Below are 18969 nucleotides of genomic sequence, written 5' to 3' on the forward strand. Positions count from 1 at the left end.
AGCTATTCATGTGAGTGGTCAGAATCCCACAAACTTATGTTGCGTTTTGAAAGTGTTCTGTGCTGGTAGACACGAGTGCCCCAACAGTACCCTGTGCTTGGGAACATATCTCATCCTGATAAATGAAATACTTCCCTCTTTTTCCCTACCTATGTAGTTGCCTAAATGAGATTTCCTCTCCTCAATCACACTTTAGGGGGCTAGGATGAACAAGCCAACATATTTTAAAGCATCTTTCTGCACAGAAAAATCACGTGAATATTTATCCCAGTTTCTCCCCCTTGCCTGCTGAACTTTAGTCTAAAAATACCTCAGGACTTTCACAGATGTGTATGTGTAGCTGAGTATATGTAAAGATAAAACACATACAAACTGTTATTATTTGATATGTAATTTTCCTGTCACGAATTTTAAAAGAAGTACTCCATCTCCTTAGAACTGGGGTGAAGGATAGAATATGTGAAATTACCAATAATATGGGAAAGGTAGACAACAATTAACTGTTCACTTTTCTTTCCAGTTAGGGACTCTCAAAGAAAAAAAAAAAAGTGATTCTTCATGGAACAGGTGGCAGGCCTGTGCAACTCCTTGCCAAAGGGTGCTGTGAAGGTTATAAATGTTTACATGATTTCAAGTGGACCATGGGAAGTCCTGAAGGAGAGGAATCCGATTTCCTAAACCTGCAGAAACCATATGCATTTCAGAAAGATTTTGAGCTGAAAACAGTTTGTAGTTGGGTGAGTATTAGAGAGGAGAATTGGATCCATTTGGATCCAATTCCTTCTTCTTTGCAAGGCACCAGTTCATGATCTGTGTTGGGGCCAGAATGCTGGGAAAGCCTTGCCCTATGCTCTTCTGATCCTATCTCTGGCAGAGGCCAGTACTTTAAAGGCAGAAATGCTGAATTAAAGAGTTATGGAAAAACATGTTACTAGTAAAAGTTGATTGTTAGGTGCTAACATACACTTGATAAAGATAGAAAATCATGTCTCAGGGCTAAGACAAATATATGCATAAGCTTTGGTTATTACAAGTATCTTGTTATTCACCAAAATGTGGAAATTCTTTATGAAACCTCCTAATCTATTGGTATCAATGATAACTTTTTGACAGTGGATTCCATTATCTATATATTCTCTGCAAAAAACATGCTCTTACAAGTTTTTAAAAAGTGAAGGGATATGGAAGTTGTAAGGTTGTAGTGACATGGTAGTGGGTGAAGTAATTTACCTGAATAGTAGAATTGGATCTGGAAAGCAAAGAGGAAATCAGAAAAAGACATCAGACAATCCGTAGCATCATCCATCAGCACAATCCTAGGAATAAGATGAGAGAAAGAGTTTAGTATCTCCAAAAGGATAAAATCTACAAGCAGGAATCTCAGATCTACAGAAAGAGCAGCTAGGGAGCTATGTGCAACTGAGGACAGCTAGCAGCTTGGCCCAGTGTAAAATGCTGGGAGAGGGCAATGGGAACATCCATCAATGCATAGATGTGGACATCCTAAAATCAAATGAATGCAGCTTGAGAAACTGTGGTGAGAAGATGGTCCTGAATATTGATGCTATTACACACTTCACTTTCAGCATGAACAGAACAAGATGAACGTTAAAAGTAATTCAAAGTCTGAAGGACATGATGGAATAAACACTGGCATAGAAACTAAGAAAAAAAGGTTCACATGGCTGTATAAAGAGCAACTGTGCTGAAGACCAGGCAGTTACATGTGTATAAAACTGATGTAAGCAGAACGAGACTTACGCTATTATTTTGTATACCAGAGTTTATTGAACTGGGCTATTTTTGGATTTGTAAGTATAACAGCAGCGATTAGCTCCCAATCCATGGTCAAAACTAACCTGGCTAAAAAGGAAATAACACGATGTCTCTTTTGCACCAACCATCAGCATTAAAATTGCCCACCGTAATCATCCTATCTTCCTTTCCTGATGAATGAATCAGTCTCTTTCCATATATTGTCAGGTCAAATTTCAGAGACTGAAGTCTTCCTGGGCCAGGGACAATGCTTGTTTCTCTCTGCAAAGTCCCAGGTACATCTAGGGAGCTTCACGCACCCTATTCTGAACCACGCTTTACGAATGCATCAGCCAGAGGCCATAAGGATGAAGTAGAAGTGAGAGCAAAGTCAATCTCCTCCTTTCAGGAACAAATGATAAGAACTAAATTTCACCAAAAACATTCATAAAAATGAAAACAACATTCTGGTCATTACCACTACATAAGGATGAAAAGCTCTGAAGAGGGGAAGATCAAACTTGGGCTGATCAATGATAGCTCAGATTGGAAAACAGAAGAAAACACTCCGCTTATAGGAAAAAAAAAAACAACAAAATATTCAGAGGATGATAAAGAAGGGTGGTTGATACTTCCTTTCAGCTGTGTGCTTTTCTGGACCACCACGCAGCACTAAGCAGAAGCAGGTCTTCTGACTCTGTCTGGTCAGTATCTGGTATATCATGCCATATGAGAAGGATTACCATTTCATTACAGCCAAAGTGTAGGTCATCAAGCAGGACCCTTTTGAACATGGGGCCAAATGTAATCCACAAACCAATTCCTGCAGCGTCAATAGTCTAAACACGTTGCTAGCAAAATGCTGTTATGTCTCATGTAAAAGACTCCAGGGAGCTGTGTGGGAGGCTGACCTAGAAGAGCTACAGGATCTTGCAAGAGGCTTACTTCCCTGCCACTCAGACCAGTTCTGTTCGCTGTGGCAAAATCAAACATGCAGAGCAGCTTGAATTAATTACCTCAAAGAAGAAAGACTGAGGCTAAGAGGGTCCCCAGGAGAAAACCCAATATTTAAAACAAAACTCTTTGAAGATGTCAAAGTGCTTCTGATTTATTTATTGTGTTCCAGAAGCCTCCTCCTCCTCCTGTCTAAAGAAGCAGTAGCTTCAGTGCTTAATTCTCACTAATAAACATGTTATTGAGATTGTCAGCGGCCACATCAAGGAAATGGCTTTGAAGCTGGCAGGCAGAGCATCTTCATCTCTCAGGCAATACTGCTCAGCTACCGGAATTTTCAATCAGTCTTTAAGCTCTGGAAATGCTATGGGCCACATCACTGAGAAGTGGCGCTCCTTGCTTTGAAACACTGGTCTGTCTCCCAGATACCCTCAAAGCACCAGCTCCAAAGCTGTTGCTGGTGCATTTCTACATCTTGGAGAAGTAGAAGAACAATAATGGAGAGTTTTTTTTAATGTATTAATTTTGTAGAGAGACAACATGATATCACCTTTACAACAAACAAAAATTATGGTCAATGGGCGTGCTCTGAAGCAGCAAGTCCCGCTCTCCTACTTAAAAAAGAGCATCAGGAAGTGGGCAGAAGTCTGGGAATTCAACATTTCTTGCTGTTAGAGGTGGCAAGGAGCCTCTAAGGAGGACTGTATGGCACATATGTAACAGAGGAGTGTCTAAATAGAAGCAGGTGCACTCTGGTGCTGGGTTACTGACTCCACTTGGCCCAGGAGCCTGCACTCCGGAAATGTTGAGAAGTTTTTAAATCCAATACAATCATTTATGAGGAGATTGACTGCAGCTGGCTATTTCCCCACATAGCCAGCTGACTGTGCAGCCAGGGAAGCTGAGAGAGCATCACATGCAACGTATGTGCACCTCTTCCCTGAAATAACTGGCAAGGAGAGAATCCTAGCAATGGTCTGTAACCCAGGCAGCAGGATCTCAGTTGAGGACAAAATCTGAAAAAAGTCTGAACTGGAATTCAAAAGAGTTCATCAGGTAGCTGGTATTTCAATTGATTGTTTATTCATTCTTGTCCAAATTAGCCTTTAAGCCCTCAGGGGCTCGGACTTGGTTACAAGGTTAGTAGCTGTCCTGCAGTGAATAATGGAAATTAAGGAGAAACTCCGTAAAGGACTGAAGAAAGATGCCTCCACTTGAGGGATTCTGGTAAGGGTGTAGTGGTCTTTCAGGGTTCAAGCGGGTTTGGCTGGCAGGAAAGCCTTGCTATTGTGCCAGTGGGGAAACTTTATGATCTGCTGACTGCAGCTGAAATCTCAGAAACCCAGACTAGACAGGATGTCCCCAGGACAAACTCTAGACCCAGCAAGCTGACCAGGCAAAGGACTTTTACTGTTCCCTGCTACCACTGAGGGCTAACTGACACTATGTGTCTTAAAGCCAGGCTGGATCAAATGGGTCTTCAGAGACTGGGTTTGTTTATTGATACATGGAGGCAAAAATAAGTGGAACACACAAAAAGGGAAAGATCTGCACTCTCAGGCAATGTTTTAGCAACAGGAGTACAGACATTCAAGACCCACTTCCATTAGGACTGACTAGTGCAACGTAAGCTCCCATACTTCATAAGCCAGCTCAGGACCTGTGCACTACTCTGCTCACACTACTGCAATGCAGGCAGTGAGATCCTTGTGTTTGTTACAAGAGAAAGGTCAGTGCTCAGGTACGGTCCTGAGATCCCAGCACCAAACAGGAGAAATTTCTTCCTTTTCTGTCCTTTTGCAATTTCACAATTCAGAAAGCCAGAAGATGCCTCTGAGGATCAAAGGTATCCCTGTAGATTAAAATCTTTAATGCGCTAATGCCTATGGTCCTTTGAAGAAAAAGATGTCCAAGAAATCTTACAGACACATATAACTTGTTTTTTTTGGGCAGTATGACCTCTGCATTTGTGTGACACCAGGAACAGAAAAATGGATGTCTCTGGTTTCACACTAATAAAACCAATACTGTTGTAGCCTGTTCTTCTGCTCCTACACTGCCTGGTCTTATTCCCTTCCACTGTTTGTTATCAGCGCATAGCAACAGCTCCTGGACAAGCGGAGAGTACCGTACTGTGAGATCATCTCAATCATGCAGCACAGAGACTACAACTACAACTGCTCTCTTCCCAGGAGCACCAATAATGACACAGGTTCTGGCTGTATCAGCAAACACTGCAGCTACTGCCACACCTGAATTCCTTTTTCAAGGCAAATTACTGACAAAATTGCTGGGGGTGTGCAGACTGAAAGAGTGTCAGGAGGTCTGTGCGTGCCATTCCCCTTCTGCGAGGACTCAAGCAACTGGTGCCAGAAGACTGACCACAGGATTCACCTTTCTGACAGGCAGAACCAAGGGGAATGATAGGAAGTGGGAACTAGAGTAAGCAGCAGTATGGGACATGAAAAAGGAAAAGAGAGAGAGCAACAACTGAAAGCAAAGTGAAAGATGTTTCAGAAATATGGCAAGTTTTATTAAAATTGCTTAACTGGATAATCTTCTAACAAAGTAATAGCATTGTCTAAGTAAATCTTTAGCCAGCCACCAGCAAGAGTGAGGTCATCCCCACCTGAGCTGGGGTGCATCTGACAGAGATTTCGTTTCTCTCTAACACCTGCTCCCAAAGCCTGCTCGCCTGTCTCTAAGGCACGCACACAACAGCGCAGCAGGCCCCTGAATGGGGCCTCTAGTTTACAGCAGCCTTGTGGATTAAATTCCTTGACACAAACATCATAACATGTGTAGATATGCTGAAGTCTCCTTTCATGCACCATCACAAATTCCTGCTCAGCTCAGCTGGAACCCTACGATATGCACACCCGCACATGGGACTGGTGCTGTTGTACCTCCATGAAAGGAAATGGCAGATATATTCCTGCTACAGGGTTAGCATTCTTTCCCAGTCTGGCATTGGAGGCCAAGCAACTGTACTTTGTCGAGCCCAGAATGCCCTCTGTTGAGCCAGAGAGATAAGCAGTGCTCATCTTTTAGTATTAATTGAAGCAGCACAGCTTCAATTCAGATTGAAGACATAGGTGCCAGGGACGAATTCAGTCAGCCAGGTGGGAGTACTAGCAGATAGATAACACTTTTTCACTCTCCTTTCTTAATATTATTTTCAAGAGATTCTGATGCTGAAGAAAGATAAAATGAAAAATAAAAAAATGAGGACTTCATTATTGAGGCCATGAACAACTCAGGAGCAGTTAATATCCTGATCATGTACCTGGATTCTGTCTCCAGTGTTGTATCTAGGTCCATTAAAAACTTTAATTTCCATGCCCCTTCTACTGAGATGGCTAGGAATTAAAGTATTTATTCAGTCATCTTGTTGTGATTACATGTGTGTGTACTGAGATCTGAACTGACTCCCTACCCCAAAAGATGCATATACCTTATTACATTTTCACTATCAGATATTTAATAATCAACTGTCTGGGCTGGACTGGAATCAGCAAACACTATCAGTAAAAAAGTCCCATATCACATTATCAGTGCCCTGAGCCATCTATCTGCTTTAGGCTTTGTCTAGATTAAAATAAAATTTCAAACAGATTAGCTACCATGTTCTTAGCTAAAGTACTTTAAAACATCAGCAGTTAACCAGAGCTTAGTACCTTTTAAATGTGATCAACCATAGGAAGCTGGTGTCAATGGATAACACATTTTAAGGATGGTAAATACAATCTAAAATGATATGAGTTAAAACCGCACTGGCTAACATTCTTTTATATGCAACTCACCTTCTGAACTTAGAGCAACATTCTGCTCTCATATTTCAGTCTTTGTATACCTTAAATATATATTCTTTCTCGTGGCTAGAAAAAAACATTGCATTTAACCCCAAATCATGGTATTTCTTTTCCCCAGAATCTTAAAAGCTGAAGGTCTCTGCTCATATCTTTACCCACAAATCTAGTTCCCAAGTCCACGTGTGCAGGACTGATCTTGCTCTTAAAGAATAGATGAGAACCCACCTTGCTGCTTTCTGAGTGAGTTCCATTGGAAAGTCAGGGCAGAGCAGCTGCAGTAGGCAGTGGTATTCCTGTGCTGTCAGCAAATCTGCAGGAAATGAGAGGTGAGAATATCATAATTCTTTTTACAGGTTGATCTCTTCCCATGCTTCATCTCTAGAAAAAACTCATGCTGTCTTCTACCCTCATTTTAAGACTGAGTACGTAGCAACAATAAATCCGCTTCCTTATTCCCTAGACTAAGGGATAGAATAAGAATCCCTGGACTCTGCAGATGGGAGTTTCGAGTGAACCAGACAACCAGAGGCCTGATAAAGGGGAAACACTTCTAAAGAGATTCCCTCCGAGAAATTGGTAGCAGGTAGTGGTGATGCAGTGTGAAAAAGAGGTAACGAAAACAGGGCAGTTTCAAGTGACAACACAGTTTGGTTTGACTTGAATGTGGAAAAAAGAATCATTTCAAAGTTGCTTAAATTTGCTGAAATTCACTGGCATGATGACATTCACCACAATAAGCCTGAAAACCATCCACAGAACATCTGGCAGCAGTAACAAAGGCAAACAAGGTTTTTGGGTTGTATACGGAAGGCTACGGAGTATAAACCACAGACGTTATTACTTTGGCATTTGGTAAGGCAGCTGGATGGTCTCTTTTGGAATAATGTGTACAAATCTGGTCACTGTATTATAGGAAGCAGAGAACTAAGATCCAAGAAACACAAGAAGAGCAATCAAATAATTTATGTTTTAGGGAGCTGCTTTGTGAATGGCTGGTCAAGAAAGGCCACTGTGGTTCAGCAAAAGGAGTCATAGAGGTGAATCTTATGGAATTTTATAGGATCCCAAGGGAATGGAAATATACTGATGCCAAAAAGCTTTACATGATTGTATGTTCGTGGTCCAAAAGCCTGTGGACTGGAGTTATGGAGAAGACTAGCTGAATGGCAGCAATTTTGCAGTACTTCTATATACAGAAAAATGTAAAGTATGAAAGAAAGAGCCAGGGCTGGAAGTAGAGCCAAGCAGTAGTTGGGGAGGGAATCCAAAGGGCATAGGCATTAGGACTGAGGTACAGAACATCAGTTCTGTTACCAGAGACACATCTTAACCTTCCATAGCCCCTAAGCTCCCATTCAAATAATCAACCAAATATCACCTACCCTAGCTGGTTGCCACAACTTCTTCCTATCTCAATGCCAGATAGTTCCACAAACTAAGAGAAAGGGAAAATGCTACAACTCTGCAAGACATTTCAAGAGTCAGGTATGCAGTACCAAAGGACATTTCACTGCAACGTCCAACCCAGCCAAACTTATTTCAAAATCAGGTTGCAGACTTTACTTACATTATTAGCAAGGGAACTGGAGGAAAGAGGGGGAGAGAGCTAATATATCTTCTGTTCAGAAAAGTCTGTAGCTGTAAGACAGACACTACCTAGAATTATATACTTTGCACTGCTCTCAGGAGGACTTTCTACCCGATAAAGCACCCTCAAATTCAAGTCATGCTACAAAAAGGCTACTTTGAAAAATAAGTAGAAGCATTTTGTTCAGTCTGGAAAAGCTAACTCTGCAGTCAGAAATCTGAAATAATACAAGGCAGTCCCAGCTTGTGCAGGTCTACAATACCATTGCAGGAGTTTGCACAGCCTACTCTACCGCAGGAATAAGTGCATCAGAATCTATCTTCTTCCCAGATAAGAATGTTGAATTGAATTTAAATTTCTGTGATGGCACTGAAATGCCAAATATCTTAGAGAATATGGAGGGCACTATAACCTTTTTCGTATTCTCATTTCTAATTAAAATACAATTCAGAGGCTGATCTCTGCTGCAGACACTTTGTCTTTCAGTCAGCATGTGCCTGATCTTGGGTTATGATGGTGTCCAGTACCACCAAGTTTTTAAGTATAATCACAACAAGATACTATTGAAAGTGTCCCACTTACATGCAGGAAACTGCTTTTTTTAACTGATTTTTCAGCCAAATGCCAGTTCACTGTTTATATTTCATTAAACAACATAGAAACAAAAAATTTCTCCTCTTTTATTGTGTTAGGTTGACATTCATTTACAGCAATACAGATTTTGGTCCTAATTTCTTAAAGAAGCTATTTGATCATTGGAAGTAAATGAAAGGTTCATGAAATCATCTTCAGCTAGCTCAGCATAGGGAGTAGGTTAGTAGGTGGGCATAAAAAGACTTTTCTGAAACACATTTTCTCATAATTGAAGAGTATGATTTGGGCCTCTAACATCTACTCTTCAAGGACTTCTAAATCTAGCTCTGAGTAACAGTGGGCATTAGAATCCTGTTCTTTGCCTAAAAAGTTTACATGTTAGTCCTCAAGGAGTTACACCATTTGGAAGCTTGACCCAATACTCAGGTTACATTTCTGGTTTGCTTAAGTTCAAATTCCTATTTATGCATCCTTATACCTCTGGCTCTCCGTTATTTTTTCCATTCATTTGTCAGCACCCTAATAAAACAATCCCTTTTTTACAGTCTATTTAACTGACAACTATATTGATTTAAAGTTAAATCTGTTTATTTTACTTCCCACACCTTGCCCAGTCATACCTGTTGCTCTGCTTTGTTCCCCTAACATTTCCACAGCGGGGTGGCCGGCAGTGTACAGAGCATCCCTCATGCATTCAAAGCAGAGAAGTTCTGGGAGGATAATCCTCCCACAGACTTCTGAATCTCAGCCTTCTCTTTCTCCTCCTGAAGCTGAAGGTGCAAAGGTAGGAGGAGGTTTCCTGTGAAAGTTGTTCACAGTCTCCGTCAAGTTTCTAGACAAAAGCAGCTTAAAAGGGTAACTGGGCCCTAAGCAAGCATTAGTTTTGAGGCATAGAGAGCTCTCATTTCCTGGAATTAATGTATTTTTAAAACTTAATAATCATTTACGTTGTCTTTTACTCCTCCTCCTTTGTACTGAATTACATCATCCTTATTCCTCCACTAGAAAACCACAAAGCAACATATAGCAAAAGCAGGTCTGCCTAAGAGGACTTTCTTTAGGAAAGGGTGGCAGAGATCCTCTCCAGCCAGCACATCAGAAGGTGATGTTTGTTTTCAGTACAAGTGAAGAATTAATTACAGTTTCGGTCTTTGAGCAAGTAGTCTATTTAGATGGGAACTGCATGCAAAGCTGAAGCAGTGCAGAGAAGTTCATTCTGTAAAGGAAGAAGCTTGCTCTTTACCCTCTTTCTTCTTGCTGCTTATGCCTGGAGAGAAGGCATCCTCAAATGAGTCATCAAAGCATGCAGGCTTTTAGACCGTAACACAACTCAGCCCATAGACACCCCAGGCATCTGACCAGTAAATCATACCAATTTCTCAGACTATGGATGGATACCTATTACACAGGAAGGGGGATCACCACAGACCTTAGGAGGTGTCTACAGCTTGCTGTGATGACTGTTTTCCCATTCCCTACAGCAAGGTCAGTGAAGACCATGCAGAAAATTACTTTTGCCCATGCACCACATTGCCTGCCAAGAGCTGCTTGGAATAAACAAGGGCAGTTTTGGTGCATGACCACATTGCTCCTTCCTGTCTCCAGGCCACAGCTGAGTAAATAGTCTCCAATGCTGCAAGACGAAGAAAGAAAGAAAAGAAGGAAGGTATCAGTCAGAATGAGTGAAAACTGGAATCCACAACTGCCACTTTGGTTGCTACCACAAATTACTGTATCTCAAGTTCCAGTAACAAATGAAGCAAATCACAGAGTTTAAATCTGACCCCATAGCACAGGGCAGAGAAATATATGCTCTCTACCACGTTTTCACAGTGGAACAAACTTGATCATATCATGTGCTTAAGGATGAAGAGAGACTGCAATCTGCACATTAACTATCTTCGCTTACAACTGAAAGTAACACTTTTCTACTGCAAAATAGCTAATCAACAAATTGCAGAGTGATTCTAAAACGGCATTCCACCAAGAAGGAGTTGGGAGATGTAACGGAAAAAGAAAAAAGTAAATTGGTATGGCTAAAGTTGCAGAGGCAGCTCTTCAACTGCTTATTCACAATTTTTGCTGTACTGGTCTTCAGATTCCTGCCTAGCCTGTACTGCTGCTTCTATCATGATACTAGCAAAATCCAGACTATTGTCCACCAGATCTCACCATCCATGATCAGTTTTTTTGTCCACTAATGCCAAGGGAGACTTGTCCTCACATTTCAGAGACACAGTAGGGAGAGACGTTCATCCAAGTGGCATAGTCTTGGAAAATAAACACACCACTTTCTGGATAAAAATGGCCAGCACTTGAAGGCAGCTGCTTTGTATTTCCCCGGCTTTTAAAACCTAGACTCTTTTACCACTTCTGTTTCCTGTTGGTGTGTAGCTGACAGGTGGCACCTAATGCAAAGCAAAACTCTAGGAATGCTAAATGATGCATTTAGCCTGCTATTGGTGTCCCGAATTAAGTGCAGAGTAGACACACCTGAGCTATCTTTAAACCAGCCATCTTTCATGCTGACAGCAGCCTGGCCACAGATGCCTGGAGCTCAGCGAAGGCTGTAAAATCTACCCAGGAAGCCAATAAATATTTAGGACAGCCTGAACTGCAGTCATCGCTGCTGTATCCAGGCTGCTTTCAGCACAAGACGTAGCTATCTACAGTGCTGTCACAACCTATGACAGCTATAAATATGCCAAAAGCAGTAGGAGAATATTTACTGCAGTTGGTGTATGAAATCTGACCCAAAAAGTCACATTAGTAACTCCCCAGAAACAGAAGGATTGCCTTGATGGGAATAAGAAACTTAAATTTATATTCATCATCTTGTATATACAGCTATACAAGAAGGCTGGAGCTCTGGGCAATGTAGCTTTCCACTCTGGAGTATGGTAGGACACAAAATTTCCACAGATTGTTTTTCTACCACAGCCGTGAAGTCATTCAGGAGTCATAAAGTCATAGTCATGGTAAACCAGTCTCCTGGAAATATAACAGAGAAAAGCCTAATAAATAACAAAATGTACTTTGAAATGTTGCGAGAATCTTTCCTGGCCTTTAAATTTTTAGAGTTTCTGGTATACAGAGTATCACATCCTTAGGATTCTCTCCATATATGTACAAAAAATAAAATAAAAATAAAAATAAAAAAGAAAAATCCTCTGAAAATAAAAGACCAGATGTTCTTGTGCTGCCTACAGGAATTGCAATTTTACAAAAAAAGTAATATAAATACAGTCATTGTTAATAACACAATTTCACAACTTCCATCTGACTAAGAGGCTGTGCTCTGCACATCTCATTCAAAAGATAGTGATAGCCTAATTTCCTCACCTCTCCATACATCTGGCACTACTAACAAACTGAAAAGCAGGAATTCTAAGAAAATGACTCTAAGCATAGAACCTAATCAGCAATAAATTCATAAAATTTTACATTGAGAGATTTTATGAACTATCAGGAAAAAGACCTGTTGCTCTAACTTGAGGAAACGGTTGTTTAGGATTTTGAAAGAAAATAAAAACATTCAAGCACGGTTTCTTTGACTAACTCATTTTTCCCCCAACAAGAAGAAATAAACAGAAGCCAGATCCAAAATGTGCATTTGTCTAACTTTAAAAAATGGTTTTCCTTATTTTTCAAACAGGTTAGAAAATAGTCTCAAGTGTGTAGGAAAATCAGAAGAAAACTGACAGAAATCTAACAGTTACTTTTCTGTCACAGGAAAATGTACTAGAAGCCAAAGATTTCTGCCAGGTTAGATCAAAGCCAGCTTCCCTTTTTAAGGAAGGTTTCTTGCAAATATTTTATAGAGGGTAATAGTCAGATCTGTTTCATAGATCAACATAATACCTTGTGTTTTACATGGAGTCTTGGACACAAGTGCCTTTAAAAGACTAGTTTTAATAAGTGGATGCATTACCCTTGCATTACCTAATGGATCAGGTCAAGAAGCAACTAAGACTATCTAAAATTTTGGTCCCACTCCTCTCTCATCTTCCCTTTCCCCCTCTTGCTGTTGGCCACATGGCTCGGAATCATCCCTCGTACCAGCTCTGGTGGTCAGCAGAATCTTCATGAGAAAATTCAACTTTTTTTCCCAGGCTACTGAATTGAACTGACTCTCAAAAATATCTGATGAAAGCTCTTGCAAAGTAAGCTGTAAATGAACATGGGCAGGTGCAGGGAAGAGAGCTGATAGAGAGAGAGAGAGTAGAACCTCCCATTCTCAGCAGAGATAAACTTAGGCTCAGGTAATCTCCTGCTTAAGATGATTTACTTCAGAAGTCGAAGAGTATGCAATACTATTGACATTAATGATCTTCTAATTAAAGGTAGGTTCAGGACAACTGGCTTTATTTGCATCGCACCTTCTAAGATGGTTTGTTAACGCTCTGCTATCAGACACACTCTTAAGACTCAACTTCTGGCATCTTTCCTATATCAAAGCAGCAGCTGACTTAGGTTACTCACAAATCCCATCTTTCCATTGATATAATTTAGGTCCCTCCAGAAGGGGTCCCAGGGCATTCTCGAAAGTCCATCTGACATGACAGCAACCCCACTGAAAAGATGGCTTATTACAGGCAAAGCTCCAGTGGCACAACCTTTTGAGGGAGCTAAAGATTTTTTTAAAAAACAAAATGCTCAGGAGGGTGTGATTATTTTTCCCCCTTGATCTTGAGCTGTTTCATCAATAAGCCATTTGCCAGATTAACAAAAAACAAAACATGAATCTGTATAGAACTGCTCCAATTCTATCCCCAAAATCCAGAATCTTGGTGTTTATGCAAACTTTCAATCATCCTCTAGTTCCTTTCAAATTCCCCATAATTATCTTGCAGTATGAAACATTTCATGTGGCAGCATTACTTCAGCTTAGAGTGAGTGTCACTAAGGGCAAGATGAGCGTTGCCAAAGGTGCAGTCCAAAGGCTACGATGTGGCATGCTCATGTGGCTAACACAGCACATCCAGAAACAGAAGAATTTAAACTTCATTAGAAACAAAAAAAGTTCTCCACTCTCATGATTGTAAAGAAAACATTCCAATAGTGGAAGAGTCATCATCAATGCGGTATTCCTTAATCCACAGATAGCCTGAAACACGACTCAAGTATGAATTTTCCACCTACTTTGGGAACTTAAGCACTAAAATCTGATTGAATGCTAAAGATAATGTTAACTCTTTCATTTCTTCTTTTAACTGCAAGATGTGACTTTGGATGAAGTTGGATTTTAAAGAATTCAGAGTTCCCGAAGAGCAAGAACAGCAAACAGTAAGAAAGAAGAATTAACCATAACTTCTAGAGGTATTTTCAGAAGTAGAAGATTGTCACAGAATGGCTTGGGTTGGAAGGGACCTTGAAGACCATCCAGTTCCAACACCCCTACATCCCAATATATCAGGTTGCTCAAGGCCCCACCAAATCTAGCCTTAAATGCCTGCAGAGATGGGGCATTGACAGCTTCTCTGAGCAACATGTTCCAGTGCCTCACCACTTTCTAAGTAAATAATTTTCTCCTAATATCTAATTGAAATTTCCCCTCTTTTAGTTTACAACTGCTCCCCCCTTGTCCTATCGCTATCAGACAATATAAAAAATTAATCTCCATTTGTTTTTGGGTTCCCTTTAGGTAATGAAAGGCTGCAATGAGGTCACCCTAAAGCCTTCTCTTCTCCAGGCTGAACAACCCTAAAGACAGTAGAAGATAAACAAAAAAACCATGGTTTAAATCTCTCAGATACATTACTGACTAAAGAAAGCAAGTAGTAGATAAAACTATTTGCTACACAGATACCCAGTTTTCACCATGTAGTCTTCTTTAATGTTTGCAAAGAAAATTCTGTGTGTATTCAGAAACATATATAATCCTAAATATATATTCAGCTCTATGAGTATGATCTAAAAGGACATTTAGCCTTCTCTGAAGGACACTGGCCTGAAGCAAATGAAAAGGCTGGTTTGGTGGTCTACAGTATGAGAATGTATGGCTTTCCATCATGTTTTAGATACATTAAAAAAGCAAAGTAAGAAATGCTAAGAATGCCCTAACCTCTAAAGTTAAGTGGGGTTACAAATATTCTGTATATTCTTGGGTAACCATAAGCCAGTAACCCAGCAGAAATCACTCCTCAGTTCGTAAGCACCTAACAAGGGAAATGACGTTAGATAGTAAGAGGCGTTTTAATCTTTTAATATGTAAAACCAAACCGAGACTGTCTCTAAGACAGATAAACAGGAAAATCATAAATAAGTTACAATTTCAAAGCAATATTAATTTACAACTGTAATGCTGTAGCATTTGCCATTCTTTGTATGTGTTGTCTATATCAACATTTTTTTCCTTTCACTGTCATGTCACTGAAGATGCAACTAGCAGATCTTCCACGTGCTTCTATCTTGTTCAACAGTTGATTTTCCTCACTTTGAGGAGCTTTCAGTTGCTGATTGAGAAAATCATCTATCCAATGCCAGAGCTACGTGGTCATGTAAACAATAAGGAGCAAACATTCCCGCAGGAGTTCTGGCCATCTGGGGGGCAGACTGCTCAACCACTTGAAACGGGACCCACAGCAATCTTAATAGTGAAGTACAGGAATGCCAGCAACACTTCACTAGAGGGGACCATCAGCATTTCCCCAGGCTCTCAGATAGCATCAATAATCTTTAGGCAAGATGTGGATCAGGCTCCATTCAAGAAAGCAAGTTGTCATTAAGCTTAAGATCTTCAAAACAACTGAAGAATTCATAGCTACACGTCACAAGAAGGGCAGAGTAAATGGGCAGCTGGTATGCAGCTGCATCTCATGAAATACAGGACCTCATGTGCAACGCCTCCTCCCTCAGATGTGTACTGGGTCTAGTGACAGTAACAGGACTGAGCTCAAGGCACACAGCCTTCAGCTACTGCTTAGTATTTCCTCTCTGCTTTGGGAACCTAAGAAGTATATTTAGCTGGCAAACAACTCATTTGTGTCAAACACAGTGGGTCTGAGAGGGTAAGAAAAGCTATGACACTGGCCTTGAAAGAAAAAGAGGCGGAGGTTAAAGAGGAAAGAAGGGACTTACAATGAACTCCAGAAATGCTGCAGATTGCTGTAGCAATCTCTGATTTAAGACCTTTCCAAGAAACACCAACCAAAGGTTCTGGTGAACCAGTTCCAGTAGAATCAAGTATTTCAAATACCTTGAATCTCCCAAATGTTCAGACTTCAACATGGCGCATAAAAGCATGAAGAGCAACAGTCAATAATTTTCCATGAACAATGAATGAAACTAAAATGTTTTGGACTTTGAACTACTGTTTCAGAAGAGGCTTTCAAGGAACAATGCAGTTGGTACAAACACATAATACAAGACTGACAAAACATTTCAGCATAATTTAGTATGCTATAATGCAAGGCAGTAAGTTCACTGTGGTTAAAGCTTGTTGGGATCCACAAAACACTGAACGGTCCAGCACGTTACTTCCTCTGTTAACTTGTATTCACCTGGGCCAATAGCTTAACTTAAACACGAATCTTCCATGGACCAAAAACCATTCATAGTCTGGGCCATTCTTTGACTGTACTGCAAAGTATATTTATATGTAGTTTTTCCACAAACCATGCAGTACCATCCTATGCACCCAGTCCATTGGCTAGTTTTCTCCAGTTTTCTTTTACAGATTACAAATGCTGAGGAAAACTGTGTGAAAGGAAAGGACATTTTTAAAGAGCCTCTGGGTCAACAGTTAAAGCATCTATTCAGAAAAAACAAGCATTGTAGTATATGAACCTATGGTTTGACAATGTTTTTAATCAGATAAAACACTCTCAAACACTCTGAAACGAAATCATTTTTATGAATGTAAAAAACTAAGAAGAAAATGAACCTGAAACCAAACAATTCAATAAGAGAAGTGGATGTAGGAAGGTAATCTGGTTAATGACAAGACTGAAGAAGTCATTAGTTATTTAGAAGGAAATGCAGTGGAGCATGTAAGCTCCACAGAGAATGTCTGCAGGCCATTACAATATCAATGAGCTAGATTAATGATTATAAATGACTACCACTACAGAACTGGTCTGAATGCAAAGCAGAATGAATGCACTAAGAGAAACTTGAAACAACAAGGCATCCAGCTACCCCTTTTTAAGGGTATGCTTTTGGCCACAGTTCTGTAACTTCACTCTTGATTTTAACTCCTCAGTTCTCCAGTGAGTGGTATGGCCCTTCCCCCTCACCCCCCCAAAAAAGAGAGAGAATGAAATAAGGTACTTTTCTCTGTAATTCACATATATTTTAAAATAAGAACTTACCATAAACATTCATTAAAAATAAATAAAAATTGTTGGGCACTCTTTAACTTTTAGCACAGCAAGTTCTTAACTCTACAAGTGTCCACTAATCCAGAAGGCTTCACATAGACATCATGCATTTTTGACAAAGTTTAAATGCCCTCTATTTAACAGTTTAATACACTTCCATGGACCATCTACCATGAAACACAAATTAAAAATATTCTGCTGGACAAAGGTTCAAGGAAATGCCCTAAATTCTTCAGCATTATGTCCTAACACTGATAGTATGCATATATTATGGTAATCAGGGAAGGGTAAGAAATTAGACAAAAGAGTGCCTCTTGTTGGGGAAAATAAAAGGACAGTTTCTTGTTGCTGCACAGGGCTTTCCAGAGAAAACGAAGGCCAATTACTGAAGGTACAGATGAACCCATTCTGTAATATTTGCTTGAAGAAATTGAAAATAGTTAAGAGTTCAGTTTTATTATCTTTTTTCAGCTTCAATAACAAGGTTAAACTCTTCAGATGACAGTATGAAGATCTTTAGGTTAGGAAGTAATTAAAAAAGAGTATCACTTAACTGATCAGTTCTAAGATGAAAACTAAGCCTAGAGAGCAAATTATTTTGACCATATATGATATGGAAGTGATTTCTCCTAAAGAAAGCATGATCAGTATTCTATGGAAACTCCTGGAAGGATTGCTGCTGCAATGTATGCTACTGAGAATGCAAAGAAGAAACTAAAACAGAACTTTTAAGAGATATAGGGCTGCTCTTATTTGGGAAAAAAAAAAAAGAAAAAGAAAAAGAAAAAGAAAAAAGAAAAAAAAGAATTCCAGGAGTCCTAATATCCCAAGTACAGTTACGGTTGACTAACCCATTTAAAGGAAGAGGAGCCATCCATAGTGAGTAACACTATATTAAGCTTTTCCTAGCAACTGGGATCTCAGTGTCGTTTTTCTAACACAATTGCATTCTTTGTGGTTTCGCTCTTACATATTCTTTTTTCGTCTCCTGTGCAACAATATCCTGACTGTTCAGCAAAAAAAAAAAAAAAAAAATAGAACCCATCATAGAAATGCAAGTATGATAAACCCTCAGAGTGGGAGTCAAGATGAAAGCTGCTCTTTAAGTATCTCTAGCCATTAAAGACTTACAAAACACATGTTCCTTTTATTTGCTGCAACATTTGCCCTTCTTTTCCCATTCAATGGTAAGACTTATGGAACAAGTCTGAAAATCAGATGGTGCAAATCATACAGCAACATAGCTTTAAGAAGTACTTAAACGTAATGTATTTCAGCATATGTTCTTGACTCAAAGGAAATGTGCTGGATCCTTCAAAGCAAAGCTTAAAAGCTAAGGTCCTATTTGCTCCATGCAATTATAAATGTTTCTTCATGCTGCCCTGTTGGGAAAAAGATTGCTTCCTGGTGTTTCTTGTGAAGGAGCTGTATCTAAACACACTGCATCAGATGTTCCTGCATTTTAGTAGCACTCTAAGTGAAGTGGATGATCAAAATAAAGAGATGCTATATAAATATATTAAGTCATATTGCTTCAACTTTCATGCTACATTTAAAAGTAACATCCATCCTTCCAGTTGTCTTTCACATGAGTTATCTCCTGTCTGGATCTGTTTTGAGCTTCGCTGTTTCACACCCACGTGCAGTACTGAGGACTATGAAACTAGCAGCACTAGCTCTTAAAGAGATTCAAGATTAAATAAAATCATTAGCATGCAGTGGGTCCCAAAGGAAAACAGAAAATATACCACCTCCAAAAAAGTTCCAAGACATTCAGTAGATACAAGTTATGAGAAACAGCTTCTCAGTTATTAGACAATATGGAAGCTACTCTGGATTTGAGAACCTGAGTCCAAGTGCCAAAACAAAACTTTACTGATGAACTCCCTGAATTAGAAACTGACAGAAAGAACAAGGCCTTGAGGATCCATGCTGGTGGGCAATA

At 39.8% G+C, this 18969-nt stretch overlaps 1 protein-coding gene across 4 annotated transcripts in view; it reads right to left on the reverse strand.

Annotated features, from left to right (window-relative positions):
• C6H11orf49 (chromosome 6 C11orf49 homolog) overlaps positions 1-18969 on the reverse strand; it is an 81418-nt gene that overhangs the window by 7816 nt on the left and 54633 nt on the right. For all 4 annotated transcript variants that reach the window (XM_021401419.1, XM_021401417.1, XM_021401420.1 and 1 more), the window contains exons 4-5: positions 6747-6831; positions 1231-1316 (exon numbers count right to left, since the gene is read on the reverse strand). In XM_021401419.1, the coding sequence (XP_021257094.1) occupies positions 1231-1316; positions 6747-6831 (171 nt within the window). The remainder of the gene's footprint in view (positions 1-1230; positions 1317-6746; positions 6832-18969) is intronic.

This window comes from Numida meleagris, chromosome 6 (assembly GCF_002078875.1).
Source record: "Numida meleagris isolate 19003 breed g44 Domestic line chromosome 6, NumMel1.0, whole genome shotgun sequence".
Taxonomy (NCBI): domain Eukaryota; kingdom Metazoa; phylum Chordata; class Aves; order Galliformes; family Numididae; genus Numida; species Numida meleagris.